The 26,266-nt window shown below is 39.1% G+C and overlaps 1 protein-coding gene across 11 annotated transcripts in view; it reads right to left on the reverse strand.

The window, feature by feature from the left end:
* LOC148373607 (receptor-type tyrosine-protein phosphatase F-like) overlaps positions 1 to 26,266 on the reverse strand; it is a 317,971-nt gene that overhangs the window by 187,317 nt on the left and 104,388 nt on the right. For all 11 annotated transcript variants that reach the window (XM_088327232.1, XM_088327216.1, XM_088327256.1 and 8 more), the window contains exon 2: positions 21,216 to 21,391. In XM_088327232.1, coding sequence (XP_088183358.1) covers positions 21,216 to 21,294 — 79 coding nt within the window. In that variant the 5' untranslated portion in view covers positions 21,295 to 21,391. The remainder of the gene's footprint in view (positions 1 to 21,215; positions 21,392 to 26,266) is intronic.

The following is a 26,266-nucleotide window of genomic DNA, read 5'->3' on the forward strand; positions in this document are numbered from 1 at the left end:
TCATTATAACCTGGTGTTGTGAACTGTGTAAGATTCAGCGTATTTGGTAGCACTGCCTTATTTGTACACTAGGATACTAAAGTTACAAATATACTTTCTGATAATAAGCAACAAACGGGCTTTATTCTTAAACTTTCGTTTTGCCTGGTCGGTATGCGGTAGTCACCTACTGAGCGGCAGCGCTAATGCTAGCATCCCTGTCAGCGACAGTATTTGCCAAAGCTAGCAAACACTCTAAAGACGTTTGTTATAAGGCAGCCAGCAACTTTTGAAAACAGTAATCACATTGTCCACCCTTAGCAGTAGGCATTCTTAGCTAGCATGTGTTAATTAAAACAAAAAGAGGGGAAAAGCTATAGACTCTCACCAGGATAAAGGTAAGGAACCTCATCATATCAAAAACAAAAATTATATTCTAGCATTTATTGTATCTGCCACCAACCCACCTATATGATCTAAATAAGAATTTCAACCACAGGTTAGGGTTATGGCAGGAACAAGAATAGACATACTCATGTACTGTTTTATCCTCACAGTATACATTTTGGACTGGGTGTTCTTGTAAGACCCCTGAAAAGTTCAAATTGTTTTGGTTTTGTCACTTCTTTTCCTAAACCTTTTTCCCCATTCCTGTGACCCATTTTCTAAGCTGTCAGACATTTGTCACATGAAAACAAATGGAAGGATAAGGTGAAAAACATATAAGCCTACCTATGCAAATCCTTTCCCTCACTCGAGGTGCACGCTCACTCACTCATCTTTTTTCAGCAAGAGTGTTTCAAACTCTTTTTTTGAAGGATGTGTACCTTCTAACACGATCTACTGTTCGAAGTTGCGTTTGCCATGAGCTGTCAAGCGAGGGCTATGTACGCGTCTGGGTTATTTAAGGGATTAAATTAAATTGAAATTGATGATATTTAACAAGATTGCTTTGAAGTTAGAACAAAAAAAGGTTGGGGTGTCTTTTCAGGGTCAAGTATTCAAAAATTAAGTTGCCAAAATGAATGTATTTATCCAGAGTCATATCAGAGAGACATTAACTGGACTGCAATTTATGTTCCTGACATATCTTTTTTCACTTTTACCAATTACATCATCCTTAATATTAGATAATTAAACTGCCAATTGGGTAAGATTGTGTTTGCAGTGTAAAGACACTATGTGGAGCTTGATTGGAGGATTTGCATATATCCATCTGCATATTTTAATGTACAAGCAAACTTGTTGTAAACAAGAAATCAGACTCTCTCGATGAGTTTCTGCAAGAGTTAATTGCAAATATTTGGATGGGTAGTAAAACAAAACATTCGGTTTGCATAGTGTAGAAAACTCAGCAAATGAGGTCTATTGTGTGAAAAAACTGTTGTTCGTAAAAGAAAATGATAGACAAGCCACAGAATTTTAACTGTCTGACAAATAAGAGCAGCTAACAGCTTTCCGGCTTCAGTGTGCTTTTTTTCCCTTTTTTTTTTTGGTGTCTTACAATTTGCGAATTCCCAAATCTACCCAGCTTAAGAGCCTCCTTTGCAGTGTAGAGTATCACGGATCGATGTGCATGCGGCAGAGTGAAAACCATTAATTCCTATTAATAATAAATTAGCAAGTTATCATTTTCACTAGGCGACACTTAGCGGGAATATGTCTCATGCCATCAGAGTGCCTGGCTTTAATGGAACACTTCCATTTAAGCCTTTTTTGCAAGCCATTAAGGGCCAACTTGTTTGCAATTAATTCCAAATGAAGCCGCCTCGCCCCTGTAAGTTATTTACTCCAATAAGATTGAGGCACTTTTAGTTGTTTAAGCTAGTACCTTATTTTTCGGACTATAAGGCGCACCCAAAAACAACAGATTGGCCACACTTTTGAAAGTGCACCTTACAAGCCAGTGCACCTCATTTAAAGGAAAATATGGCGGATACAAATCTGAAAATAAAAGGTACAATTAAATGATACTGTAACTGTTCTGCCTTTGATAAACAAATGAGGTGGTCTTTGAGTGCCCTCATGTGGTTAACATGGTAATTGTTTGTTGCTAAAATTATTTTAGAGAAACCAGAAGATGATTTATGTTCTATGAAGGAAAATATTCTAACGTGAATGCATTTTTAATGCAACCCTTGCTTTTACTGTAGTTTCAATTCCATTTGCTTTATTTTTGAAATGTATATCAAAAAAGACTATTGTGGGGAGATGTGCCTTATAATCCGGTGCGCCTTATAGTGCAGAAATTAAGTGAAAAAGTCTGAGACTTATAATGTTAATGAAACTCATCAATTTTGGTTGCCATGATCCAACCACACATGATTAAAGAAGCAAAAACTAGGTTTCCCCTCTGGGGAGTAAATAATTAAATCAACAAACTGTTATAACTATCTGTCGAACAGTGCAAACATGGATGAAGTAAGGTAAAATACGCTTAAATAAGAAAACAGATAACTTTTAAAGTACACTTTTTGGGTCATGTTGGAAAATAATTTTGATTCTTATTATGTTTCTTTTTTTGTTTTTTTGATGGGAATATTATAACATATTTTCTTATTTCTGTACAAACTATATCTTCTCATGCTCCAGCCAAAATAATTACACATTGATTACATGTAAAAATAAAGAAACAATTTATAGAAAAATACATCAAACCGAATACAAATATTTGGCAGCAGTAAAGATTTTTGGGTAAGTGAGGGGATGTTTGATACAGTTTTTCAGAATAGTATGGATACTCAACTACTCAATACTTAAACAGGTATCAAGTGCCAATATCATTAGTATATTTAAATACATTTTTCAACAGAAATCATCTCTGAAACAAAAAGACACACAGTAAAAATTCTTTGACATAATTTCCCTCCCAAAACAAATTACCTACTTTCCCGACCTTAAGTCATTTTTTTTCATAGTCTGCACCGGGGTGCAACTTATACTCCGGTGAGAGTTAATGTGAAATTATTAACCTATTATTATAACATCAAGTTTTCAATTTTAATTACATGTATTTTACACCGCTTTTCATGTTAATTTTACACTAAACACCAAGAGGGTTTTCTAAGCCTCTTTTGAGAATTTCAACCTTGACCTTGTCGTAAAAGCGGAATAAGGAAACCTTGCTCCCACGTTTGGGACCTACTAGGCGTTGTTTACCGGTAAAAGTGTTACGGCCGAGGATGAAGATTCCATTGGAATTAGTGATTTTGATTGAAGCACATTTAGCATTGTTAACGTGCTCAGTGGCTCATAAATTGTGCAACACGCTGAATCAATGAGATGATTAATTGCCAACACTTCAATCGTCAATAATTTTGATTGATCGTTGCAGCCCTATATATATATATATATATATATATATATACATATATATATATAAACATTTAAATATTTTGGTGAATTGTTTTTATTCATTTAGACAATATTTATTCCTTAACCATTTGAATCGTAGGGGTACCACTTCCTGTGGTGTGTTGTGGGCAAGTACGGCCTTGTGGCACTCATTCCTCTAAAGGCCATTTTTGTGTAGAAGTTTGCTCCCAAAAACAAAACAGTGTAAAGCGCTATCCCGCTCTTCTGAGATTAGCCGAATCCTGGCACTGACGGGCAGCGGTGTGTGTGTGTGTGTGTGTGTGTGTGTGTGTGTCAAACATCAATAGATGTTGTGAGTACTGATACATTAAAAGACAGATTGTGATTGGCTGGACACCGATATACTAATAACTGTACTTACCCGTCCCTCCTGTAAGATATAAAATGAAGGAGTCAAATGCCCAACCAAAATGTTTCCACCTCATTACATCTACTACTTCATAGTCAAGTCACACAGAACTGATTCATGACACAGCAATAACAATCTTCTTTTCCACGCCGTGGCATGTGTGTGTGTGTGTGTGTGTGTGAGACAATAGCCATACTAGATCCTAATTCGGGCAGCACGGCGGCGCAGTGGTTAGCGCTTGTGCGGCACAGTTCATGTCATGGGAACCTGTCGTGGGTTCAAATCCAGCTCCAGACTTCCTGTGCGGAGTTTGTATGTTCTCCCCGTGCTTGCGTGGGTTTCCTCCGGGCACTCCGGTTTCCTCCCACGTTCCAAAAAAAAACATGCATTTCAGGTGAATTGGCCGGTCCAAATTGTCCCTAGGTGTGAATGAGCGAATGAGTTGTCTGTCCCTGTGTGCCCTGCGATTGGCTGGCAACCAGTTCAGGGTGTCCCCTGCCCACTGCCCGGAGATGGCTGGGATGGGCTCCAGCCCCCCCGCGACCCTAATGAGGATAAGCGGTACGGCTAATGAGATGAGATGAGATGAGATCCTAATTCACTGGGGAAAAACTGTTACATTACAAAAATTAGAGTAGGCCTGTCTTGTTCATATTAAAGCGGTACAAAACACCAAATAAACAGTGAACAGGGACAAATGAAACTATGTTTTTACATTGAGTTGCTGACCATACAGAGCCGCCACACAAGTGACAAACAATACCAACATCAATAGATGTTGTGAGTACTGATACATTAAAAGACAGATTGACAAACAATACCAAACATCAATAGATGTTGTGAGTACTGATACATTAAAAGACAGATTGTGATTGGCTGGACACCGATATACTAATAACTGTACTTACCCGTCCCTCCTGTAAGATATAAAATGAAGGAGTCAAATGCCCAACCAAAATGTTTCCACCTCATTACATCTACTACTTCATAGTCAAGTCACACAGAACTGATTCATGACACAGCAATAACAATCTTCTTTTCCACGACGTGGCATGGGAATCGGAGATTGCAGTTTCGCCTGAGCCCAATTGGACGGGCGACGTGACTCATTGCCTTGAGACGCCTTTCAATCCGTCTGATGCGAAGAGAAAAACATCAAACTTTCAATACCGCGAAGAGGCAGCGGTTGGGGTTTTGTCGAGGGGGGTGGACGGGGGCAGGAGGGGCAACTTTCTATCAGGCCTCGCAGCTTTCGGTGAATTATTCAAGACAGCAGTGAAAGAACAAGAACTCTAAGTGCAATTACCCTTCGTTCCTCTCTTCTCGGCGTGAGTCGCGGTTATGTAATAGCTTTCATCTTCTCCAGCCCGATTATGACTTGGGGAGGGATTGCTTAAATCTACACTCCCTCCTCCCCTCATCAGACGGCCCAATAAGCGCCACGTGACCGGGAGGAAAAACACACACTGTGATTTTTAGTACCAATCTAAGGGGTGGCCATTTAAAAATAAATGGTTAACGAAAGAAATTGACTTGCTACCACAATCATGTTGGCATGCTTGTGATACTAGCCGATATGTTGGATTTTTCAATTTTCAACAGAGAAACAAATTGACAAACAAAAGAAAAGTGTGATGAGTTGTTTGATTTTGCATTGCTGATATTAGCCCAACCTACAGGTAGACATATGTGCGTCATCGTCCTTGGCGTTGTGTAAACTGACAGATGGCAAACCTTGGGCAAACAAAACAGTCAGCCGATCTTCATCGTACTTTATCTTGACAACCTTGAATGAAAAACGAGATGTTTTTGCTGAGCATCGCAATTCAGAAATGGTCATTCAAACATGTGTTTATTTTTACTACAAGACATTTAGAGATCCCTTTTGTCTTTGAAACAACAATAAACCGCCAGTTTTTTGTTTCGGTCGTGTAAAAAATGTGTGTTGGCCAAACTCCGTGGCTGGAAGACAGAAAAGCCTTAAAAAAAGAGTAGATAGAGATTTTAGCTGATTTCTCTAATATCAAAATTTAAGAGTTTCTTTTTAAGATCAAAATGAGAAAGTAGTATGATCACTATTTTTTTTTTGTTTGGATGCATTAAAGACCTTCAAAACATCTACACTCTTTTGGCAAAATCAAAAACACAACCTAAATAAAGGGATTGTAATCATTGAGTATGTTGTTTGCTGCTTGCCTGAAAACGTTCATTTTACAGGCTGGGCCGAAACTGTGGCTTTAAAGCTGACTTTGTTTTACTACACAAACAATGTATTCATGTTTGATACAATTTACACTCTAATTGTCTTTCCAACTATCACGACCACTTGATTGGACGCATATCTTATCAATGCAATAAATGGAGAATTTCTGGAAATCAATGTCTCGTATACACTATTGGCCAATTTTTGGAACCTGGGCTTCATACAGAGAATGACTTAAAAACAGAAAGCATTGTTTTGTGACGTTGTTGCTGCCGTTTTTGCTTGCTTCTATAAAAAGAGGAAACGCGAAGGGCTTAGGCTGACTCATCATTTGCCGTGATATCACTCTATGAAGTTGCACTGAGCACACAAAACAAAATTAAAATAGGCTTTACAAACTTGCACACACAAGGCTCGCATGGGAATCACATCCATAGTTTATTTCAAAGATTGAATCACCATTGTGATGCAAATCCGAGTTACTTAGCTAAGTAAAGATGCTTTATTCACGCAGGTGGTGTAGGTTCCATGGCCACCTACCCTACAATTAATAGATCAATAAAGGCTAAATGTTAAGTGCATTAAATGATCCCGTGAGGTGCAGGAGCTCAGCTGGCGAGCTGGCCCACCAACGTCTTCAGGCGTTTCATTTTAGAGGGCGCGGGGTGAATTCACCATCCGTCATTGTGCGACCCCACCAACCCCCTCTTGTAACCCCACTCACCAAATTAATTAGCCTCCTCTGGATTAACCCTCCCTTGGAGACCCACCATTGTTCTCAGCGTCTTGACCAAATCACCCCTTTTAGTCTTTGCTCATTCAACTCCCCACCACAAGAGTCACATAAACTATCTCACAGTGGTATTGCAAGGAAAGAGAAAGATATTCAGGGTTTAAGGGTTTTTTTTCCTACTCTACTAGTTTAACTATGTCAAGCCTCATTTATTGGAGATGAAAAAAATGTTGCAAATCCACTGAAATTAGTGGGATAGGGACAATGTTTTAGTTTCAAGCAACCCATTAATAACAATGTCACCATCCATCCATTTTATACTCTGTTACAGTTCTTAAAAGCTGGACATTCGCCTTGGATTGGTTACTGGTCCAAAACCCATGCAACAAACTGATTTACCACCTATGTTAAAATCTTAATTTGTCACAAGAGCCATGGACAATAGGTTGATGATTTGTCTGTATTGAAACTGACACTATGATTCAAAAGTTTAGGGTCACTTAGAAATGTCCTTATTTTCAGGGAAAAACAGTTTTTTTCAATGAAAATAACAGTGTTAACGTCGTGAATGATTACGTAAATTCTAACTGCATATGTCTGTTTTTAAATGCAATGTCTACATAGTAGTATGGAAACCCATTCCCAGCAACCAGCACTTCAGAGTTTTAATAGAACATTGAGTTTAGTAGAAAACCCTTGTGCAATTATGTTAGCAGAGCCGATAATGGTCTAACTGGTAGGAGAAGCTATAAAACTGACCTTTCTTTGAGCTCGTCAAGTATCTGGAGCATCACATTTGTGAGTGTGATTCAACTTTTAGAATGGCCAGAAAAAAGAGAACTTTCATGTGAAACTTGACAGTCTTTGCTTGTTCTAACATATTAAAGGTATTCCATGCAAGAAATTGCCAATAACCTGAAGAGCTCTTACAACAGTTTCTATTATTTTGCTAAATGTGATCTCTTCTTGTTGCACTTCTGTTATGATGCACAATTACATTTCAATTCAGTTCGTAGGCCAGCCTCTAAGCAATATGTTGTAAAAACTATTTTCCCTGTCTTTTATCCAGACAGTTTTCTTTCTTTGTTTTTCTCTATTAAGTCTTTATTTTCTCTCTTTGTTTTTCTCGATTAAGTCTTTATCACAAGCTTACCCTGGAGTGCTATCTCTAATCTTGTTGTCTAAAATCTTTACTACATAAATATCAAGGACAATAAGACAATTCAATTCAATACTACCCCCTTCCGAGAACGGTACATTGAGGCTCTAACCAGAGTAGAAAGAAAAGTGGACGGCACAACCAAGCAATAGGAAAAGTACGTTAGAATGTCTAGTTTGAGATTTTAATGTCATACATGTCCTCTCAACTAGCAGTTTTGTTTAATAGTACCCAGAAACAGAGTAAAGCAGTGACTTCTGTGATGCTGGCGTTACAGGCAAAGCAAAAGCCTTATCCGAGACTGGCCAACAAATGGAAGAGATTAATATGGGCAAAAAGAACACAAACATTGGAGAACTCATTTTATACACTAAAGAATGACATCTTTATGGAAAACACAAAATTGTCTGAGTGACTCCAAACTTTTGAATGGTAGTATATGTTAAGTTCACAATGTGTTTTTTTGTTTACATTTGGCTGGGACCAGTTAAAAGTGCAAGGCAGCTCTCGCCCATGATTAACCGGCAGGGAAAGGCTCCGATCCAGAGCAATAGCTTCAGCAAATGGATTGACTTTGAATCGACCATGCCGACACAATTAATAAGTGGAAATACAGGGTGTCTTCTAGCGACAGACGTTTGAGTTTCGAACCAATCCAAGTATTGCCGTATTGCGCTCATACGCTTGTGTTTAATGTGATTCAAAATACAGAGAATAAAATGTTTTGGAACTAATTATTTCGATAAGTTGGCAAATATAAAGGCGAAGAAGTTGATGAAATTTACAGCCAAAGTTTCCTTCACTCTGTGTGGTGTATTATTTCACAAAAATATGCAAATGTCTCGCTCTATATATTTGTATATACCTTGAACTCAAAGTGGACGCTTCTGACTTTAAACAGGTTTTTAACGGGATGCATCACATGAAACGTGTCTGCTTTAGAACAAAGATTACCCAGGTGTGTTCGAAGAAACCTGTAATTAATTTTATGACTTCGTCCTGGTCTAGTTTGAGGAACGCCTGCTTGACATCTGAGTGCAATGTGGCCTTCAGCTTGACCGCAAAGGAAGTGTCAATTGTCAAAAAAGTGATTTGGTGGGGACACAAATTGAAATGCTTTCCTTCTTGTGTGGGGTACTGATGAATCTGGGACACGGCAGTAAGGTTTGGGTGACTGCCTCATAGCCCGTCATCGAGCTTCCTCATTAATCTATTAATTTCACGTCATTAAACTCCGCAGGCCTCCCTCTAGCCGCCACTTTGTGATGCTGCTGCACTTTGACTTATGAAAACAACTCTATTACCTTTATTTTGTTTATTCTATTATCCTAAAAATCCTTGATATTGGTTTTCCTGCCACCGCATTCTGTCTTTGGCTGGTCGGGGACCACAGCTGTGCGTTAAATGGATTACTCTCTCCAAGTGGCTCTCCAAGGTGGATATGGTTACGTTTAATTAAAACATAATCAATTTCTCTGTCCACTGTTTGATTTTGAACCAGGAGACCATATGGACTGAGAAAAAAATGGAAAGGGAGAAAAAAAAAGAACCGAAAAAAAAACAATCCAATTTCCAGCCGCCCAGCTGCCCGTCTGGTTGCGCCCCCATTCACAAACCACTTTGGCACGTGCATTACATCACCAAATCGCAAGCGCTATTGGAGATTGCCAATTTAATCTAAAAGCTTGTCTTACATGGCACAGCGTCCAGCGCTGCTGTTTAGGTCACAGGATGATAAATTCTGATAAACTACTTTGTAATTCTACTTGCAAATTGATGTTTACATACCAGGTTTGTGTAATTTCCTTTGCAGCACATATTGCTTATTGGGGAATGAAGCACAAGATATGATAGGAAATTACACCAATTTCAGTCATAAAGCAATTCTTACCTGCTTTATTTACTAACAACCCAAGCAGAATCATCCCCAAACATGCTACAGTTGGGTTCGAACTATTTATAGCATTGCACCAGCTAAGGGTTGTCACGCTCAACTAACTTGAAACAGATTTAAAATCCATTTTCTGCACCTCTTATCTTCACTAGGGCCACAGGTGTGCTGGAGCCTATCCTAGCCTTCTTTGAGCAGTGGGCAGCGGACACCCTGAGCTGGTTGATTGTTATATTATGATCAATTAAAGGAACATTCAAACAGGCTGTGTAGTTGCAGGCAAAAGTGCTATTTAAGCTGTGCTAAATGTTGACTGTCTCAAGGATTCATGAATTGAACACTGGACTTTGGTAGGATTTGTAAGACTTTAACCTCAATAGTTGCGTGCCAACCCTTTAAATTAGAGGGACATCTAAATATTATACATTGTTCTAATCATATTAGATGTGGTACAGTAAATACAAATATGAAGGTAGAAAGAACTGTTTTTCGGGTGACACCCACAAATTTAAGAAAAAACATAATTTAATAAGCATGATAAGTTTACAATAAACGCATTACAGCTACAAGCATCAAAGAGCTGGATGGACTTGCTGAAAATTAGTCAAGACATCTTTCTTTAGTGAACATTTCGAGGGTATATACCCCTTATTTTTTTAAGAAATTTCAAGTAGGGAACCTAGATGCAAACAATAAACTGTTTGAAACCTAAAAGTTGACAACATCTTGTTTTTTTAAGGCAAGGTAAACGCGGGCATAAATCTTATTTTGCTCTTAAACCGGTTTCAAATGACCCAAACAAAACGGGCATTCATTAATAAATAAACTTTCAGTTTATCGCAAATGATTAAAGTATTGATTTTTCCTGTGCCCAAGCACAATTTATTTTTCACTCACATGTGTTCTGAGAGAACAGGTACTACTTTTAAATGTCAGTAAAGTCAGCCTCACCCAAATGTGCAGATCTGTCCACAGATTTCATTAAATTTTCTGACCTTAGAGGTGCTCTATGAATTTTGAACTTTTGTACTCTCTGACGCCATGTTCAGGCATGGGTCATCATTGCATGCAAGTACATGCATTTCTTAGACACACTCAAATAACCTCTGATTTTTTCATTATTCTTGGTGTTTGGGTTGGGATTTAGACTGCATTTGAAACAGGCCTTTTCTTACTTTTACCTTTTTCGCGCGACACTAAGAAAAGTACTGTCACTGTCCAAACCTCATTCTCTCTTCCACCCTGTATAAATAAATCTATTTGAATTCAGTTGGGAATGTAAACATATACTTCACAGAGAAAATACTCTGCTTTTAACTTCATAAAGACACCTCAAAAGACGCACCCCACCTTGAAAGACTCCTGCACGTAAACATGGTCACAGTTGGTCAAGGCTATTACAACAGCCATACAAAGATTGTCGTCATGTGACATTTTAAGCTGAGACGCAGTTGATAAACACATGTCAATTATGAGCCAATTATCAATCAGAATTCGTCAGGCTACATACAACATAGGGTTATCATTTCGATACAACATTTTAACTTTTTTTTTTTTTTTAATGTTTCAGACATTCAATATACCAGTGGTCGGCAACCACCAAGCTGCAGACTGGTACCGGGCTGTGGGTCTTAGTTGGTTGGTCAACAATTATTGCTGAGCACATTTGCTCAGCCTTGCTTGCAACTATAATCGATCCCGGATTGCAGAAGTGAGATGGCTAAATCCAAACCACTAGGCCGATAGAATTGTAGATGTCAAAAGAAAAGGCATCAGATTTTGTCTTATTATCCCACTATAATTACTCAAGTTTCCACGTTGTACAATGTTTTAATGGACAATTATGGGAAATCTTTCAGCCAGAGCAATGTTGTAGACAATGTACTGTAAGTAAAAATAGTGTAGAGATGAGATTTAATTGAATATCTTTTCCGATGCGTAGTAATTTAGCGAGCACACAGAGGATTTGGCTTATTATTATTGTTAAGTATATGATTTTATTAGTGAGCTGGGCCATGAGAATATAGTCAGACAATAAACCATTCTGTGGTATAGAAAAGTTGTGGACCACTGCTACAGTTGTGGTCAAAAGTTGACATTCACTTCTTGTGATTGCTTTCTGTCATGGGCTTGTTTCTTCAGCATTGTCCACACGGTCTCAATGGGGTTTAAGTCAGGACTTTGGGAAGGCCATTCCAAAACCTTAATTCCAGCCTGATTTAGCCATTCCGTTACCACTTTTAATGTCTGTTTGGGGTCATTGTCCTGTTGGAACACCCAACTGTGCCCAAAACTCAGTCTTTGGGCTGATGACTTTGGGTTATCTTGAAGAATTTAAAGGTAATCCTCCTTCTTTACCATCCCATTAACTCTCTCTAAAGCAGCAGTTCCAATGGCAGCAAAACAGCCTCACAGCATAATATTACCGCCACTGTGCTTGACGGTAGGCATGGTGTACTTGGGTTTAAAGTCCTCCCGTTTTCTCCTCTTAACATATTGCCGGGCATTGTGGCCAAATAGCTTTTTTTTTTTTTTTTTTTTTTTTTGGTCTGACGACATGACTTTCCTCCAAAAGGTCTTATCTTTGTCCATGGGCAAACTTCAGTCGAGCCTTAAGGTGGCGCTTTTGGAGCAAGGGCTTCCTTCTTGCACAGCAGCCTCTAAGTCCAAGGAGATTCAAAACATGCTTGACTGTGTTCAAGCAGCTTCTAATTCCAGGCAGATCTCCTTTTTTAGTAAGTCTCGGTTGAATCTTCACCCTCCTGACCAATTTTCTCTCAGCAGCAGGTTTGCATTTTCTTTCTGATGGTGGCATTGACAAAACAGTGCCATGCACCTTAAACTTACAAACAATTGTTTGCATTGTTGCTCTTGGGACATGCAGATGCTTTGAAATGGCTCCAAGTGACTTTCCTGACATGTTCCTGTCTTCATGAATTGCAATTTATTTTATACGGGGACACAAATAGTTTAATATTTAAAAGTCCTTTTAAAGCTGTAATATGTTAATTACAGTGGCATCATAATCCTCCAGCATGCGCCCAAAGGAGGCTTTTGTGGTTGTTCTTGCATGAGAAGCCTGCCCAGATTATAACTAGAGCTGCACGCCGAGGCGGCACATACATCAAAAGCTTATTAACGGCGGCAAAATAACTCATGACGGCAGGCCGACACAAAGATAGGTTGTACCAAGAAGCCGGCTGCGTGACTTTGAGGCCGACCTTGCGGGCCCCAAAGGCTATTGTGTATGACTAAGGTTGGTGGAGAACCCCTCCTCCCCCACCCACTTGATTAGGCTTAGCTCCCAGGGGAGGATCGATGGGGATGTCTGCGATCAGCACTCACTGTAATAACATTGCATTGTGTGTACTCAATGACAGCACAAGACCAACAATGTCACTGAGATGATAGTGTCGTCGGAGGACTTGTGTTGCCGAAACATGCCGGAGGTGTAATTGTGCAGAGGTGCAAAATGTAGGGGCGTTTAAAAGAAAAACGCAAATGCCCGTATCTCGCGGTCGCCCGCCTCTCCTGCCAAGGACCCTTCACAGACCACTGGTTCTGAAGCCAGCTGCTCCAGAGCACCCCTGGCCAAGCGAAGTAACTAGCAGCGCATCCAAGGGGCCACGACTATTTTTGGGCGTCTCCACACACAAACATGTCTTGTATATTTCGAGTTTTTATCGATGTATTTGTGTATTTTTCTCTCTTTCTACACGCAGTGTTAGGCAGCTAACTTTTGGGAAAAATACATATTCATTTTGAAATCAAGGAGATAATTGTGCACTGGAGAATTTCACAATTTACCCGTTTGTTTTGAACACGTCTCATTTACTCAATTGACTGCGGTGTAATATGGGCCTGGTTTTCCACGGATATGTTGATATTTGACTAAATGCACATGTTTAAAGAAATTACAGGGCAAACAACCTAAATAAATGCATTAAATCTATACTTCACTATTAAAAACTAAAAAGCTGCAATCTACAATTAAATTATGTTTGGAAGGAATGAGTATATCCTAAAATGTCTGCTGGAAAAAAAGAATCAAAGACTTGTTGTGATGTAACGCACAGGCTCTGTGTGTGTCAATGCATAATCATCTTGGCTTTGCTGTGGGCAGATAGCTGCATGAATGCTTACATAAAACAGTTATGGACCAGTACCTGTAGCAAAAACTTGGTGGCTGACATCAGTGTCAAACAGCACTTTTAGTGAACATTTTAAATTAAAGACCTAAACATTTCATGAATATCACAGCGTCAATGTGTCACACAACCGTGAATTTATATATATTTTTTTTCTTGAGTATTGTTTTCTTTTAAATGATTTATGTGGTAACACAATTTATGTTGTAACACATTTCATGTGCTCGACATTCGTGCATCAAGTATGTTTCTATGTCTATTCAAGAGCTCAAAATTATCAGTTTGAAAAATAAGTAGTGTCAGCACATGGACTGCAAAGTTTGTGACCATCCATCAATCTATGTTCTGCACAACTTATCCTTACTAGGGTCCCGGGAGTGGATCGCAACCTAGATATCTTCAGGCAGTGAGCAGGGGATACCTTGAACTGGTTGCTAGCTAGTCACAGGGCCCACGTAGACATACAACTATTCACACACTCAATCCTGTTTTTTTGGTTGGATTTCTTAACCACGAGGGTCATAGGGGGACATTTTTTGGTTCCAAACATCCAGTGACAGATCTGTTAAAAGGACTCATTTCACTCATCTTGCACTATTTGCCTGTCATATGTGTGTCCCGGGACTGTGTGTTGTGCTACGTATTTGTAGAAGTTAGCAGGTAGCTGCCTTAAGTGGTGTCGAGATGTCCTACCTTGTGAAGACGTACTACTAATCCCTAGTGCGCATGGGATTTCCTACAAAGAGTACTTAGAATTGTTGTTTTGATTTAGTCTTATTTGAATCTTTCACTGCTTCATCATACTATTTTCTGACATAGATTTTAAGACTGGAATGCTTTTCTGTGGTAGCTTTTTAGCATGGTCTTTGTTGACAACGGTAATCACACACAGTATGTATGCATGCCAACCCTCTTTATATGTCATAAGTAAAAGTTCTGTTTACAATAATTCAGAGTTTCAGTGATGCTAGTTTTACTTGATAAATAAAAATAAATAATTGCTGTCAGATTAGCCTACGGTAGGACGTCTTGAAAAGGTAGGACATTTCAGCAGATCATCGGGTAGCTACCTCTCACTCATATAAAACTCCCAGGGTGAACAAAGGGGCCCACTCTGGCCCTGGTGTCTCCTAAGGACGGCTGAGGTTCCTGCAGACCTCTTCTGAAAATAACTTACAACTGTTGGGTCATTGTGATTCTTAAAAAAAATGTTTTGTTTGTTTTGTTTTCTTTGTGGTGTACTGAGTGTACAGTATGTGACCTTACCTTCAATAATTAACCTGTAGTAGTAACGGCATTGTTATAATATGCCAAGTTATTTTAGAAATTGAATGTCAAACTGGGTGCTTTTTGTGCTAACTAGTATCAAAAAGTAGCTCTCAGATTAAAAAAGGTTGGAGACCACTGCAGTAGAGGCTGTCCCAACAACATGAGCATTTGATGATTTACGCAACCCAAAATTTGAGGTTTGGGGGTAGTAGTTGTCGTTATTACATGTTTTTAAGCTCCTAACCTTGATGTTTATTTTTTCATTGGAGACAGACAGCTCTGGTGCATTTCTTTTTAAAACACTTAGAATCTTGGAAAGAGAGACACTGCAACCATGTTATCATAAATCTGTCATGCCCCTTTCCCATAATATCTGTCCGCCGTCTGCGCTCTAACACAGGAAATCCAAAACAGGCACTATCAAGTTCCCATAACTTGAGTTGCAGAGAAATTACAGGCATCGCATTTACACAACCCAGCTATTAGTGGTAGGTGTTATTTTCGCCCGACTACCGTCTTATTTTAAATCCACATCTACTCCAGGCGGTAATGACAGGCCTCCGGTGCCCTTTTTATTTTTTCCTCATATGTGTGCGTACTAAAATACAATTGTAGCTTAACCTCTGAACAGGGCCGGGCTTCATTGGGCCCCTTTTGAGTTTTATCTTCCCTTTTAAAAAGCCTTTATTTTTTTCGCGTGTGCATATCTTATCATTTAAGGCGTTTGTGTGGCTTGGTTCTTAAAACGAGAAATAAGGGCAATATCTCACAGTGGAAACCCTGCAACCGGTCGCCTTGCGTTCCGAGCCAAAATTGAATTTTGCAGACAGGCTTTTGAAATTCAAATTGGCCCAAAATTCAATAAATAATCTGTTAAAAATATTATCTTAATATTAAATATAGCAGGGTACTATATGTCATATACTGTAAGTATTCAACTCTAAAGTAGTCAACGATACTGAGAGCAGATGACGTTGCCACTGTTAAAAAAACCTCTTCAGTTCGTTGTCTTGGTTGAGCAATGATTGAGCAGTCCAAAAAAATTGAGATCACCACGGAGAGAGCGCCACATCTCAATCAGAGTTACAGTTGTTACAGAAACAAGGCATTACACTGGTTTTACAGTACCACATTCCACAACGCTGTTTTGGCTTACCTGTTTCCAATGATGCTCCATTACAACTTAGTACAGCGTGGCACATAGAGTAAAAATAGTGTGATGATGAGATAAAATCCAAATCATTTTGGTTGTCATGTATAATCCTAGAGATCGAGTGGAAAAAAATAATTGGCACTTCCACCAATGCAATCTGTGTTTAAATCCTGTTCCAATTTTGTGCAAATAAGGTCAGAAATAGCTTTCGACTCATATACCATTGCTCAAATATCGTAATATACTACTGTAAAACTTATTTATAGCTCGCACCCAGGCTTTGAGTTCTTGATTGGGTACAAAAAAGTGTGGTTATATATACCGTAAATTCCGGACTATAAGCCGCTACTTTCCCCCCAAACTTTCAACGCTGCGGCTTATTCAGTGATGCGGCCAATTTATGTAATTTTTCTAACGGCCGCCAGCGGCGCTCGAGTACAAAAGGTGATATTTAGAACGGTGGAATATATGCGCAGAGGAAGACTACAACTTCACTAAAACTGGCCGCATGCGAAAGGCAACTTTTTCGCAAGTCTGCCAGTGGATCCTGACAGCGTGGGGCAGCGTCACAAAAATCCACCATCACCAACGGGTTCCGATAAGCCGGTTTTATGCAGAAAAATGCATCCCTGCCGAGAATTGCATCCCCTGTCGCTGGAGCGCGTCACTCCCGCTACTACAACCACTTTTACCTCATTTTATCTCACTTTTATATCACTTTTCGGGAATGTAATGGCGAACATATATCCAAGACCACTTCGTCTTGCATTTGTTGGGAATGTAATACAACTTAAACCATTCTGTCTTGTATTTGTTGTGAATGTAATTGAACGGTAATGCACACCGTATATAAACCACTTTTGAGCAGGTAACGTGTTTATTTTGCCTTTTTTGACTCAAATCGCTTGTATTTAAAATGTTATGCACTCTACCATAAAGCTTATTATGCTGAAACGAACTGTCAAATCATCAACAGATATAAAAGTGAGATAAAACGAGGTACGTAAAAGTGGTTGTAGTAGCGGGAGTGACGTGTGCACGCTCCCGCGACAGGGGATGCAATTCTCGGCAGGGATGCATTTCTCGGCTTAACACCGGCTGCGGGAGCGTGGGACGTCGTCTATATGACAAAGTTTCTTTCCGACATTGAGGAAGACGACTTTGATGGCTTCAGTTCTAAGGAGGAAGATGAGGACGGTTTACCGTGAATTTTACAAGTACAGTATGTTTTTTCTAACAGACACGTTTACTGTATTGCTAGCGTGTTGCTACAATTAACTGCCCGGATGAAAGTTATATTATTATTATTAAAGCTTTGAAAACTCTCTCGGTGTACCGTCTTTCTTTGTAAATATGTGTAACCATGTATAATATGTATTTGCAACTGTATATGTATGTAATGTATTTATTTGTATTTATTTTGGACACTTATTCTGATATGTTTTGCATGGGCGAATTAAAAAGAAGGGGCGTAACAAACGCGGGCTGACGGGAAGTGAGGACCGGTAAAGGTGAGTGTTTGTGGACATGGCGGACAATAGTGGATATATATTTTTCCCACCCTTACCTTTGGAAATATACACTTTTTTCTTTGGATTACTTTCAACGGGACCCGGACTCTGCCGGTCTGCATGAAACCTTAAGTACCGGTGTCATTTTCTGTTAATTTTGCCGGCTGTGATTCTTGGACTGTGTACTTTAATAAGGGACATTCAGTTTCAATCGCCAGACTTAAAGTCGGGTCTGGGTTGATTTTGTGTTTGTGTTACATTTGTTTAATGTGGGCGCATGCGGCTTGTATACAGGTGCAGCTTGTGTAAGTATAAAATCGGTTTTCTTCCTAAAATGTGGTAGATGCGGCTTATAATCAGATGCTCTCTATAGTCCGGAATTTACGGTAAATTATTGTTGTGTTTTATATTGCATGATATTAAGGACAATACAATATGCATTGTATTTCTAGTTCCTGATAGTTAAATCACCACTTAAGAGCAGCAAAACAGTTTTGGACACATTTATGAACTATTTATACTTTAAAATATGGCTGGTATCGATAACAATATCTGATACTTTTTCTCGACTGACGCTAATAAAGATAGAACAAATATACAGAATATTAAAAAAAAATGATAATAATACATTGAACATAACAATATTTAATAGAAATAACATCAAATCACCTTGATAACATGAACTGGTACAAAAACAAAGAAATAAATGCAAGTTGAAAAACTCTTAATAAAATGAATAAAATATACATTAAATTTCTAAAGATAAACCACCACAATGTTTTCAGATAATGAAAATTATGAAATGACCTTAACTGTAAAGAGATGTTATTAAATGATGACGACAGCTGTAATGGATGCAATAGATGGAGACCACAGGGAGTATAAAACAACTAGACAACACTACAAAACACTACGCACTGTGTTGAAGGAAACAAAGGTTTCATCGAAAAGACTCTAGTCAGGGAGACACATGAAAGAAAGGGCAATTTGCCCTAAGTCACTGGTGGGTGAGAATTGTGTGTGTCTGTGTGTAATTGAATTACGGTGACAGTACCATAGGTCAGGTCATCCCTGACCTTGTCTAGGCCGAGGTAGAACATCTCAAGCCCACCACCAAAAGAGCCAAACGTGTAGCCACAGTGCCAAATCTCATCGTGTACCTTTTCTTAGCCAGGCTGTCATTCAAAGTGGTAGCAGAATGCGGAGAGACACAAATACTCTTTTCTTGTAACACAATGTCACCTCAATATTGGTCTGAGATAACAAGGGAAAGGAACTGATGTGTTTTTGATGTGGGCACTCAGTAGTATAAACCCCTTTCTGTGTTAGGGCCCGGTCACACAGCCGTTTGCGTCTGTATCGCGGCTGAATCACGACCAGAAATTTCTGCCCGTGAAGCAGACGCTGTTGGACGCTTTGAGATCTCGATACAGACGAGATATAGCCGTGCTTTACACGCGGCAAGAAATTCACACGCGGTTGGCCGTGCGAAAAAGTTTTGCGCTGCTCAAAACTTTAGACCACGGGTAACCGCGGGCGGCACACGTGGTACACACGCGGATATGACGCGGTACAGACGCGGAACGACGTGCTACGGCCGCGGCCAGGGCGTGGTTACACGCGCGTAAGACGCAGAATTTTAGCGGGTAATCGCGGGTGGAGCACGGTCATAGCACGTTTGTTCTGCGCCTGTATCGCGGCGTTATCACGTGATTTAGCGTGTGTAAGGCATGTGACAGTCAAACGCCTTTCTCAGCGTATATTCAGCGCGATTTGCCGAGCACACGTCAGTTGTGCTTGAAACGTCAAGGGGTGAACATGGATCCCCGTCACCGTAGTGACCTCGTCTTAATCCATTTTTATTTCTTGACATTTCTTTTCATTTCATAACAAGATAATAAAATAAAAATGAAAAACTATTACAATAATAACATATTGGCTTCTTCTTCGGTGCCATAGCTTGAAATCTTGATCTTCACGGGACTGTGTCTTGAGCGGTTATGATTTCTACAGCCCAGCTCGGCAGCTTTTATACCCGTGGTCCACACGCGGAAAGGACGTGGAACTGACGCGATAAGGAAGCGGAACAGTCGCCGGCGTCTGTTTTGCGGGCATACCACGGATGAACAGCGGGTTGGCCAATTTTGCGCATTTTCTACCGCGGGGGGAAAAAAAAAAAAAAAAAAAAAAAAAAATCGCAAAATTTTACCCGCGATACAGACGCAAAAGGCTGTGTGACCGGGCCCTTAGTAAACATGTGTGATGTAACCAAGCTGCATGCGCATTGTTGGGGCAGAACGAAGAAATTTCGGTCAGTTTATAGCAGACGGTTGACAGAAAACGATTGTGGCTCGTATATAGTAAAAGCTCAAATTAGCACAAAATAGGTGCAAACAGTGAGATAGTGAGATTGTTGAAACATGTTACTTTGATCAGCGCTACACAGAGAGTGTGAGCCACTATGTGGAGGTTTTCTGTTTGACTTTTTCACTTCATATACAAAAGATCAGATCAGGTAAGTAACTAAAAAAAATACATTTTTGTGCCAGCAAGTTAAATTGATGAAAAAAGTGGCTCGGATAACCTGTTCATAATTGGACTAGCTTTGTCACAATTTAAACTTTCGAATAATTTAATTATCTTGGGTTGCACCCACCTTAACTAGATTTTCAGTGATGGTTGGATCAAAAATCATAATGATAACGACTATTAAACGACAATATCATTAAAGGGACAGTGTGTAATATTTAGTGCCTCCTAGTGGTACAAAAACCTTTATAATAAAGCCATGGATTTCAATACTAGGCAAAAATACATGAACTTACAGTGCCATCCATCAATGGTCAAATATTACACACTGGGGCTTTAGCAATAGAATAATATATTATAGTTAAATATATATATTTTATAAAACATACAATGATATGAATGTTATTAATATTGCTATAATTATTATTCATTTTGAAAAATTCTACTAGCTAGCACCAGTAGTAGCAAACTTACAGTCTATAGTATGCTTAAAATCCCCAGGCACTTCTCCCATTTAAGCATACTAAGGCATTCAACATTCATGTAAGTCTAAACCAAAGGCTACGATGACTTACCAAATATGAAATGGACATCGCAAATACAAACACTCCTAATGATGACCTCGATCCAGTCAGTTTTGATGGCATCTGGCCATATGATCCTAAAGTGCTTTTCAAAGGCCTTTTCCTTTAGGAATTGCAAATCAAGTTGTGTACCTTATAGTTTATAATTTTGTGCAGTTCTACACAAAACAGCTGGGCTTTTTTTTTTGTAAATTGTGACACTAGAAACTCAATATACAAATCTTCAAAATTTGGATCAACAGTCCGCACACATCCTGTGGTTATCCCTTGATGACTTAGGCTGGAAAAGGGTCTATAGTGAGGCAACAACGGTATTCTGCAAAAAAACTTACTGTCTGCCAGAGAGATGACGGTGCAGCTGAGGAGCAGGGGTAGGACGAGACACGCCCTTCTGCGTGGGGGCGGTGCCATGTCTTAAGGTCGGCACTGCTACGGCTGCTGCACCCGTCCTCGGTTGTCTTCACCCTGTTTCGACGCCTCCCGCTCTGGCACGATCAAAGGCTAAAACCTGTCAATGGAAATGCAAGCGTAATTAATTAAAAAAAATTGTATCAAAATAATTTACGAGCATCTGTAAATGAGAATTCCGATAAACGAGTTGTATTTGCTCTGTGAACGAGGGTAAATCCAGGTACAAGCAGTTCCAGAAGCTACCATTAAATAGATCTCCAGACCGTTCAACGTTCACATCAGCTTCAGTTGCTGCATGCGCTTCCCACCATTAGACGCCAAAACCCACCCACTTGATATATTTCACAGCAAGTTTTTTTAATCGTGTTGCATCTCCTTTTTGTGACCCAAGCCATGACTTCTGGAAATGGATTATGGATTTGAATGGACACCTCTAGTGCCTTTTAACATCATTACTACCAGTAAGATAGTAATGCTTTTTGTTGTTTTCCTAGTAAAGCATTTTTCTACTTTAAAATTTTCAGTCAATGTAATAAATCTCTCTATGTGCTTAGTTTTACGGTTATCTTAAACATGGCAGGTTATTAAACAGCATAAAAGATGCTGCACAGCTAACCTGTATAACCCTTCGAGCTTTTCCACCTCTAACACTGCAGTTACTTTTTAACACTTTTTAGGTCGAAGGGCAAGTGACTGTGATGTTGTTGATTTTACACGGCAGTCCTAGAGAAAACAGCAGCACCATGCAAGTTTAACAACATTGCCACTATAAATTAGAAGAAACTTAGAAAAACAAAAATAAGTTTGGAAAAATACAGAGGCCCCGCACAAGGAACAGTATCCACTCTCCAATAAGAAGAGTGCCACCCCAGATGGGTTCAAATTAAAGGTACCGCCTATCACTAAAATGGAATGTGTATGCACGGGTAAACCACAACACCATCTCAGCCCTGACCCCCTATGCACCCCCGAATGAATGCTGCTAACAGCATGTGCGCCACAAACTGTGCGCAATTAAGCAAGCCATAAAGGCAAGAGCATGGCTGTTAAAACAGTTGGGGAAAAGGAGCAGAAAGCAAAAGAGTCTGTTTCTGAGCATGGGGCTTCTTTTTAAGAATTAGATTTACTGTAGAAAATAATAGGATCAAGATATATGACCTATTTTTTCCCCCATTCTAGCCTGCAGTTTCTGACTAATGCAATTACAAACAAAGTAACTGTGCACGGCCATAAATTGCACTAACAAAATTTCTTATCCGCTCGCCTGCGGGGCATCTTTGATGAGCAATTGTAACGCTATGGAGCAGACCCACACTGTGGTGTGGATAGAAATCTCGTCTGCTCATGGAATTAAAGCAGTATCTCCAGAGGACTTTGTAAAGGGAGGGGGCGAGCGAAAAGTTTTTTGGAGAAAAGTTATTTCTTGAAAGGTTTTAAGGCAATACATCTTAAAAAGTGTGCAGCATATTCTCACACATGCTGGGTGACCAGTCATCTTTAGTCTATTTGTTTCGGATAGATGTGTCACTGTGGCGGAGAGACAAAGCCTCCGGTATTTGCAGAGGAGGGCGGTGGAGGAGGAAATAACACCGGGAGCCGTGAAGCGACATGTTACTCACAGGGTTGCTTCAAAATATTTGCCGGACACCTTTCCTGACCGCCCTGCGGAGGAATCGAGACTGAGAAAAAAAATAAAAGCACAAGTGTCAGGAATTTTTTGTTCCTTCAGTGAGAGCGTGACAGCGTGTAATGACCCAGAGGAATGTCGTGTTTTTATCTGAAATATAAGCTGAGCTTTTTGTCAAAGGGATGTTTAATTCAACTGCAAAGGGAATCGATGCTTGAGCACTGAAAATTAACAAATATTTTTCAAATTGTTTATGATTTATTAGGTGATGTTTTTTCTGATATTACCTATGTCTCTAATTTTGAAACCATTTGTTTGCAAATTAGTTTAATAATATGTTATGAGTTACAGTTAAACACTATTCACGTGATCTTATAAGTTAATGTTAATGCTACAGAAAGGACCCGCAAATAATTCAGTGCTTTATCAGATTTTGTTTACCATAGTCTTGCAGACATATGTCATCCACATAAGACTACCAGGCTTTTATATATTGTTAACGTTTTACATGAACCGTCTTATATTGTTTAGTTATTAAGTATTACACAGCCCACAAGAGGCTATTTGGATATTGAAAAAAAAAACAAAAAAAAGCATAGTTTATTATTTTTAAGAACAGTCTTACTATTTTCACACTGTTTTCCTAATAAATAAATCAAATATTTCAAAGGAGCAATTAGTCAAGCCAAGTCAAGTGAGGTTTATTTGTATAGCCCTTAATCACAAGAAGTCATAAAGGGCTGTACAGACTACAGACTATTCTTACACCATATACCCTGATCTAAAACCTACATGAGGGCAAGGAAACATTCAAAACCTCAGCATGAGGAAAGTAAGAAACCTTGAGAAGGGGCAACACCTGAGGTAATCCCCCTTCCAAGATGACCAGGCTGCAATGGATGTTGCAAGTGCATCAAAAACAAGTTAAGTCAAGTAAAGTCATGTTTATGCGTATAGCCCTTAATCACAAGGAGTCTCAGAGGGCTGCACAGACCACAGATTATTGCAAACTACAGACTAATTTTACACCATCCCCTAAAACGAGGGCAAGGAAAACTCAAAAACCTCAACATGACGAAAAAAAGAAACCTTGAGAAGGGACCGCACATGAGACAGACATCATCGACATGAAATGTAGGTAAATCATAAGCTATAGAACATAAGTGTGTTATAAGCCTACATTCAAACAGTTGCACTGAGGTTGCAGACCGAATCATAGAGGGCAGAGCATTTTACAGCACGAATAAAGAACGCTCTCGAACCTGCGGATTTCTTTGTGGCTCTTAGGATCACTACTAGACCTGCATTTTCCAAACAAAGGAAATCAAATAACATTGCTGTTTTCAAAGATTTGGGTAAAACATAATATAAAAGTATATTTGTTTGTAGGGCATTGTGGATTACGTATCATTGTGTGTCAGAAACCTGTTGAAAAAAACAACAACATCAATGGCATTGACAGACAGAACCCACAAAAAGACGATGAGAATCCAAATTAAAACTGTGTGGAAATGGTTATTATTGTTAAAACCCAACCCTGTCACAATTTCCATAAATTATGAAGGTGTTATTTCAGGTTGCGTCAGCTTGCTTCCAAATTCTATAACGAGGTTGATTGAATGGTCCATCAATCTTTCCTTGGCAGCAAAATGAAAATTTGAATTGAATTGTTGCAACCATTTGTCGACATTGTTGACAAATAGCGATAAGAGAAATAGTCGACAATGGAATTCATTGTCCACTGTTGTAGCAAACGTGTTTGTTTCCAATAGACTGAGGCATATCTACATCAATAGAATCTCTGTGGAGAGTTGTAAATGTACAGGATTGTCAAGTGGTCACATAAGCATATAGAAATAGTTGCAACCTTAACTGTGTGTATAAAACCTCTAAACTTAAGGGACAATTTTAGACCTGGATAAAGTAAATGAAAAGACTACAGTGGTTTTAGGCCACCAAGAACTTGAACAGGATAATATTGACTCTAGTTAAGAAAAATGCCTCAAGTTACAAAGTCAAAAATAAAGTAGCGTACAACCAAAACATAAACAAAATGGCTCTCACTACAAATCTGCCTGGCATCCATTGCGCATGCGTGCTCCCAGCATGCTCTTTGTGTCACCGAGTTCACAGAGGAGTGTTTCTGGCAAGATGCAGCCATCATTCGATGAGCCCAAATTAAAGACATTTTAGCGGAATGAAGTCTCGGAATTTATGGAAAGGTATCACCATAAAAAAGGGTTGAAAATCGGGCTGCCGCTACAACTTATACATTTCCAAAGGATCATCAAAAGCCAGCAAAAGCAGAAATCATTGGATCAGTTTTTAAATAAACTAGAGGCAAAAAGGTCAATTGAAATCTATATTTCCATTATTCTTCATTTTTTTTACTAGATGTGCCTCTTGTTTTGTGTTTATTGTGTGGTAATCTAATATTAACATGTATTTGTTTCATGTCCTGATGCTTTTTTATGATTCATTAAAAAAATATTATACCATACTTTTGTGGGACTTAGAACGGATTAGCGTACAAAATGTGTCTCTACTCACATGGTTGTCAGGTTACGAAATTACTCCCAGAGTAAATTAATTAGTAAGTAGAGGTATCAGGTAGCAGATCTTGTGTAATATGTGGGGAAGCTTGTTGACACACAAACAATTAAAAAACACGTCGGACAGTTAAATGAAACGGGGTCTGGCTTGCCTTGGTAAGAAACTTTTGAACCAATAAGGTTTTAGAGTTTTGATTGTCCATTTCATACACTTATATTTTGCTAGAAAGTGACCATTAGCGTTATGCCTGACTGTACCTGACATATTTGAAAGGAAATGCTGGGAGGGTGAAGAACAAACTTCAGTTTTCAAAACGGTAAAAACGGCAAATGTCAATTTTTGAGAATTGTTAAGTTATTTTGCAACAGACTTTGAAGTTGACCAATTAATGCGAATTAGAAAATGCACATAATATTTGTTTTATTTACCTTTGTGCTGCTGCTAATGAGTGTTGGTTTACAGGGATAAAAAATATTTAGTTGATTTTAATGTATTATTTATTTGCCTGTCTCTAAAAATGGACAGAGCTTTATTTATGGTTTTATGTCTCTATTGACCAAGCACTGCACCTTATTGGTTTTAGATTTTATATGAATATGCACTATGGTCAATAAAATATTTTTCATTGTAGACATTCTTGTGTGTTTATTATCATTTTCAACATAATTAAATCAACTTAGGCAGCTCAGCTGCTGAGTGGTTAGCGCATCCACACAGTTCTGAGGTCATTGGATCAAATCTAGCTACCAGACTTCCTGTGCGGAGTTTGGATGTTCTCCCCGTGCTTGCATA

The sequence above is a fragment of the Urocampus carinirostris genome, chromosome 1 (assembly GCF_059441175.1).
Source record: "Urocampus carinirostris isolate Australia breed hairy pipefish chromosome 1, RoL_Ucar_1.0, whole genome shotgun sequence".
Classification (NCBI taxonomy): Eukaryota; Metazoa; Chordata; class Actinopteri; order Syngnathiformes; family Syngnathidae; genus Urocampus; species Urocampus carinirostris.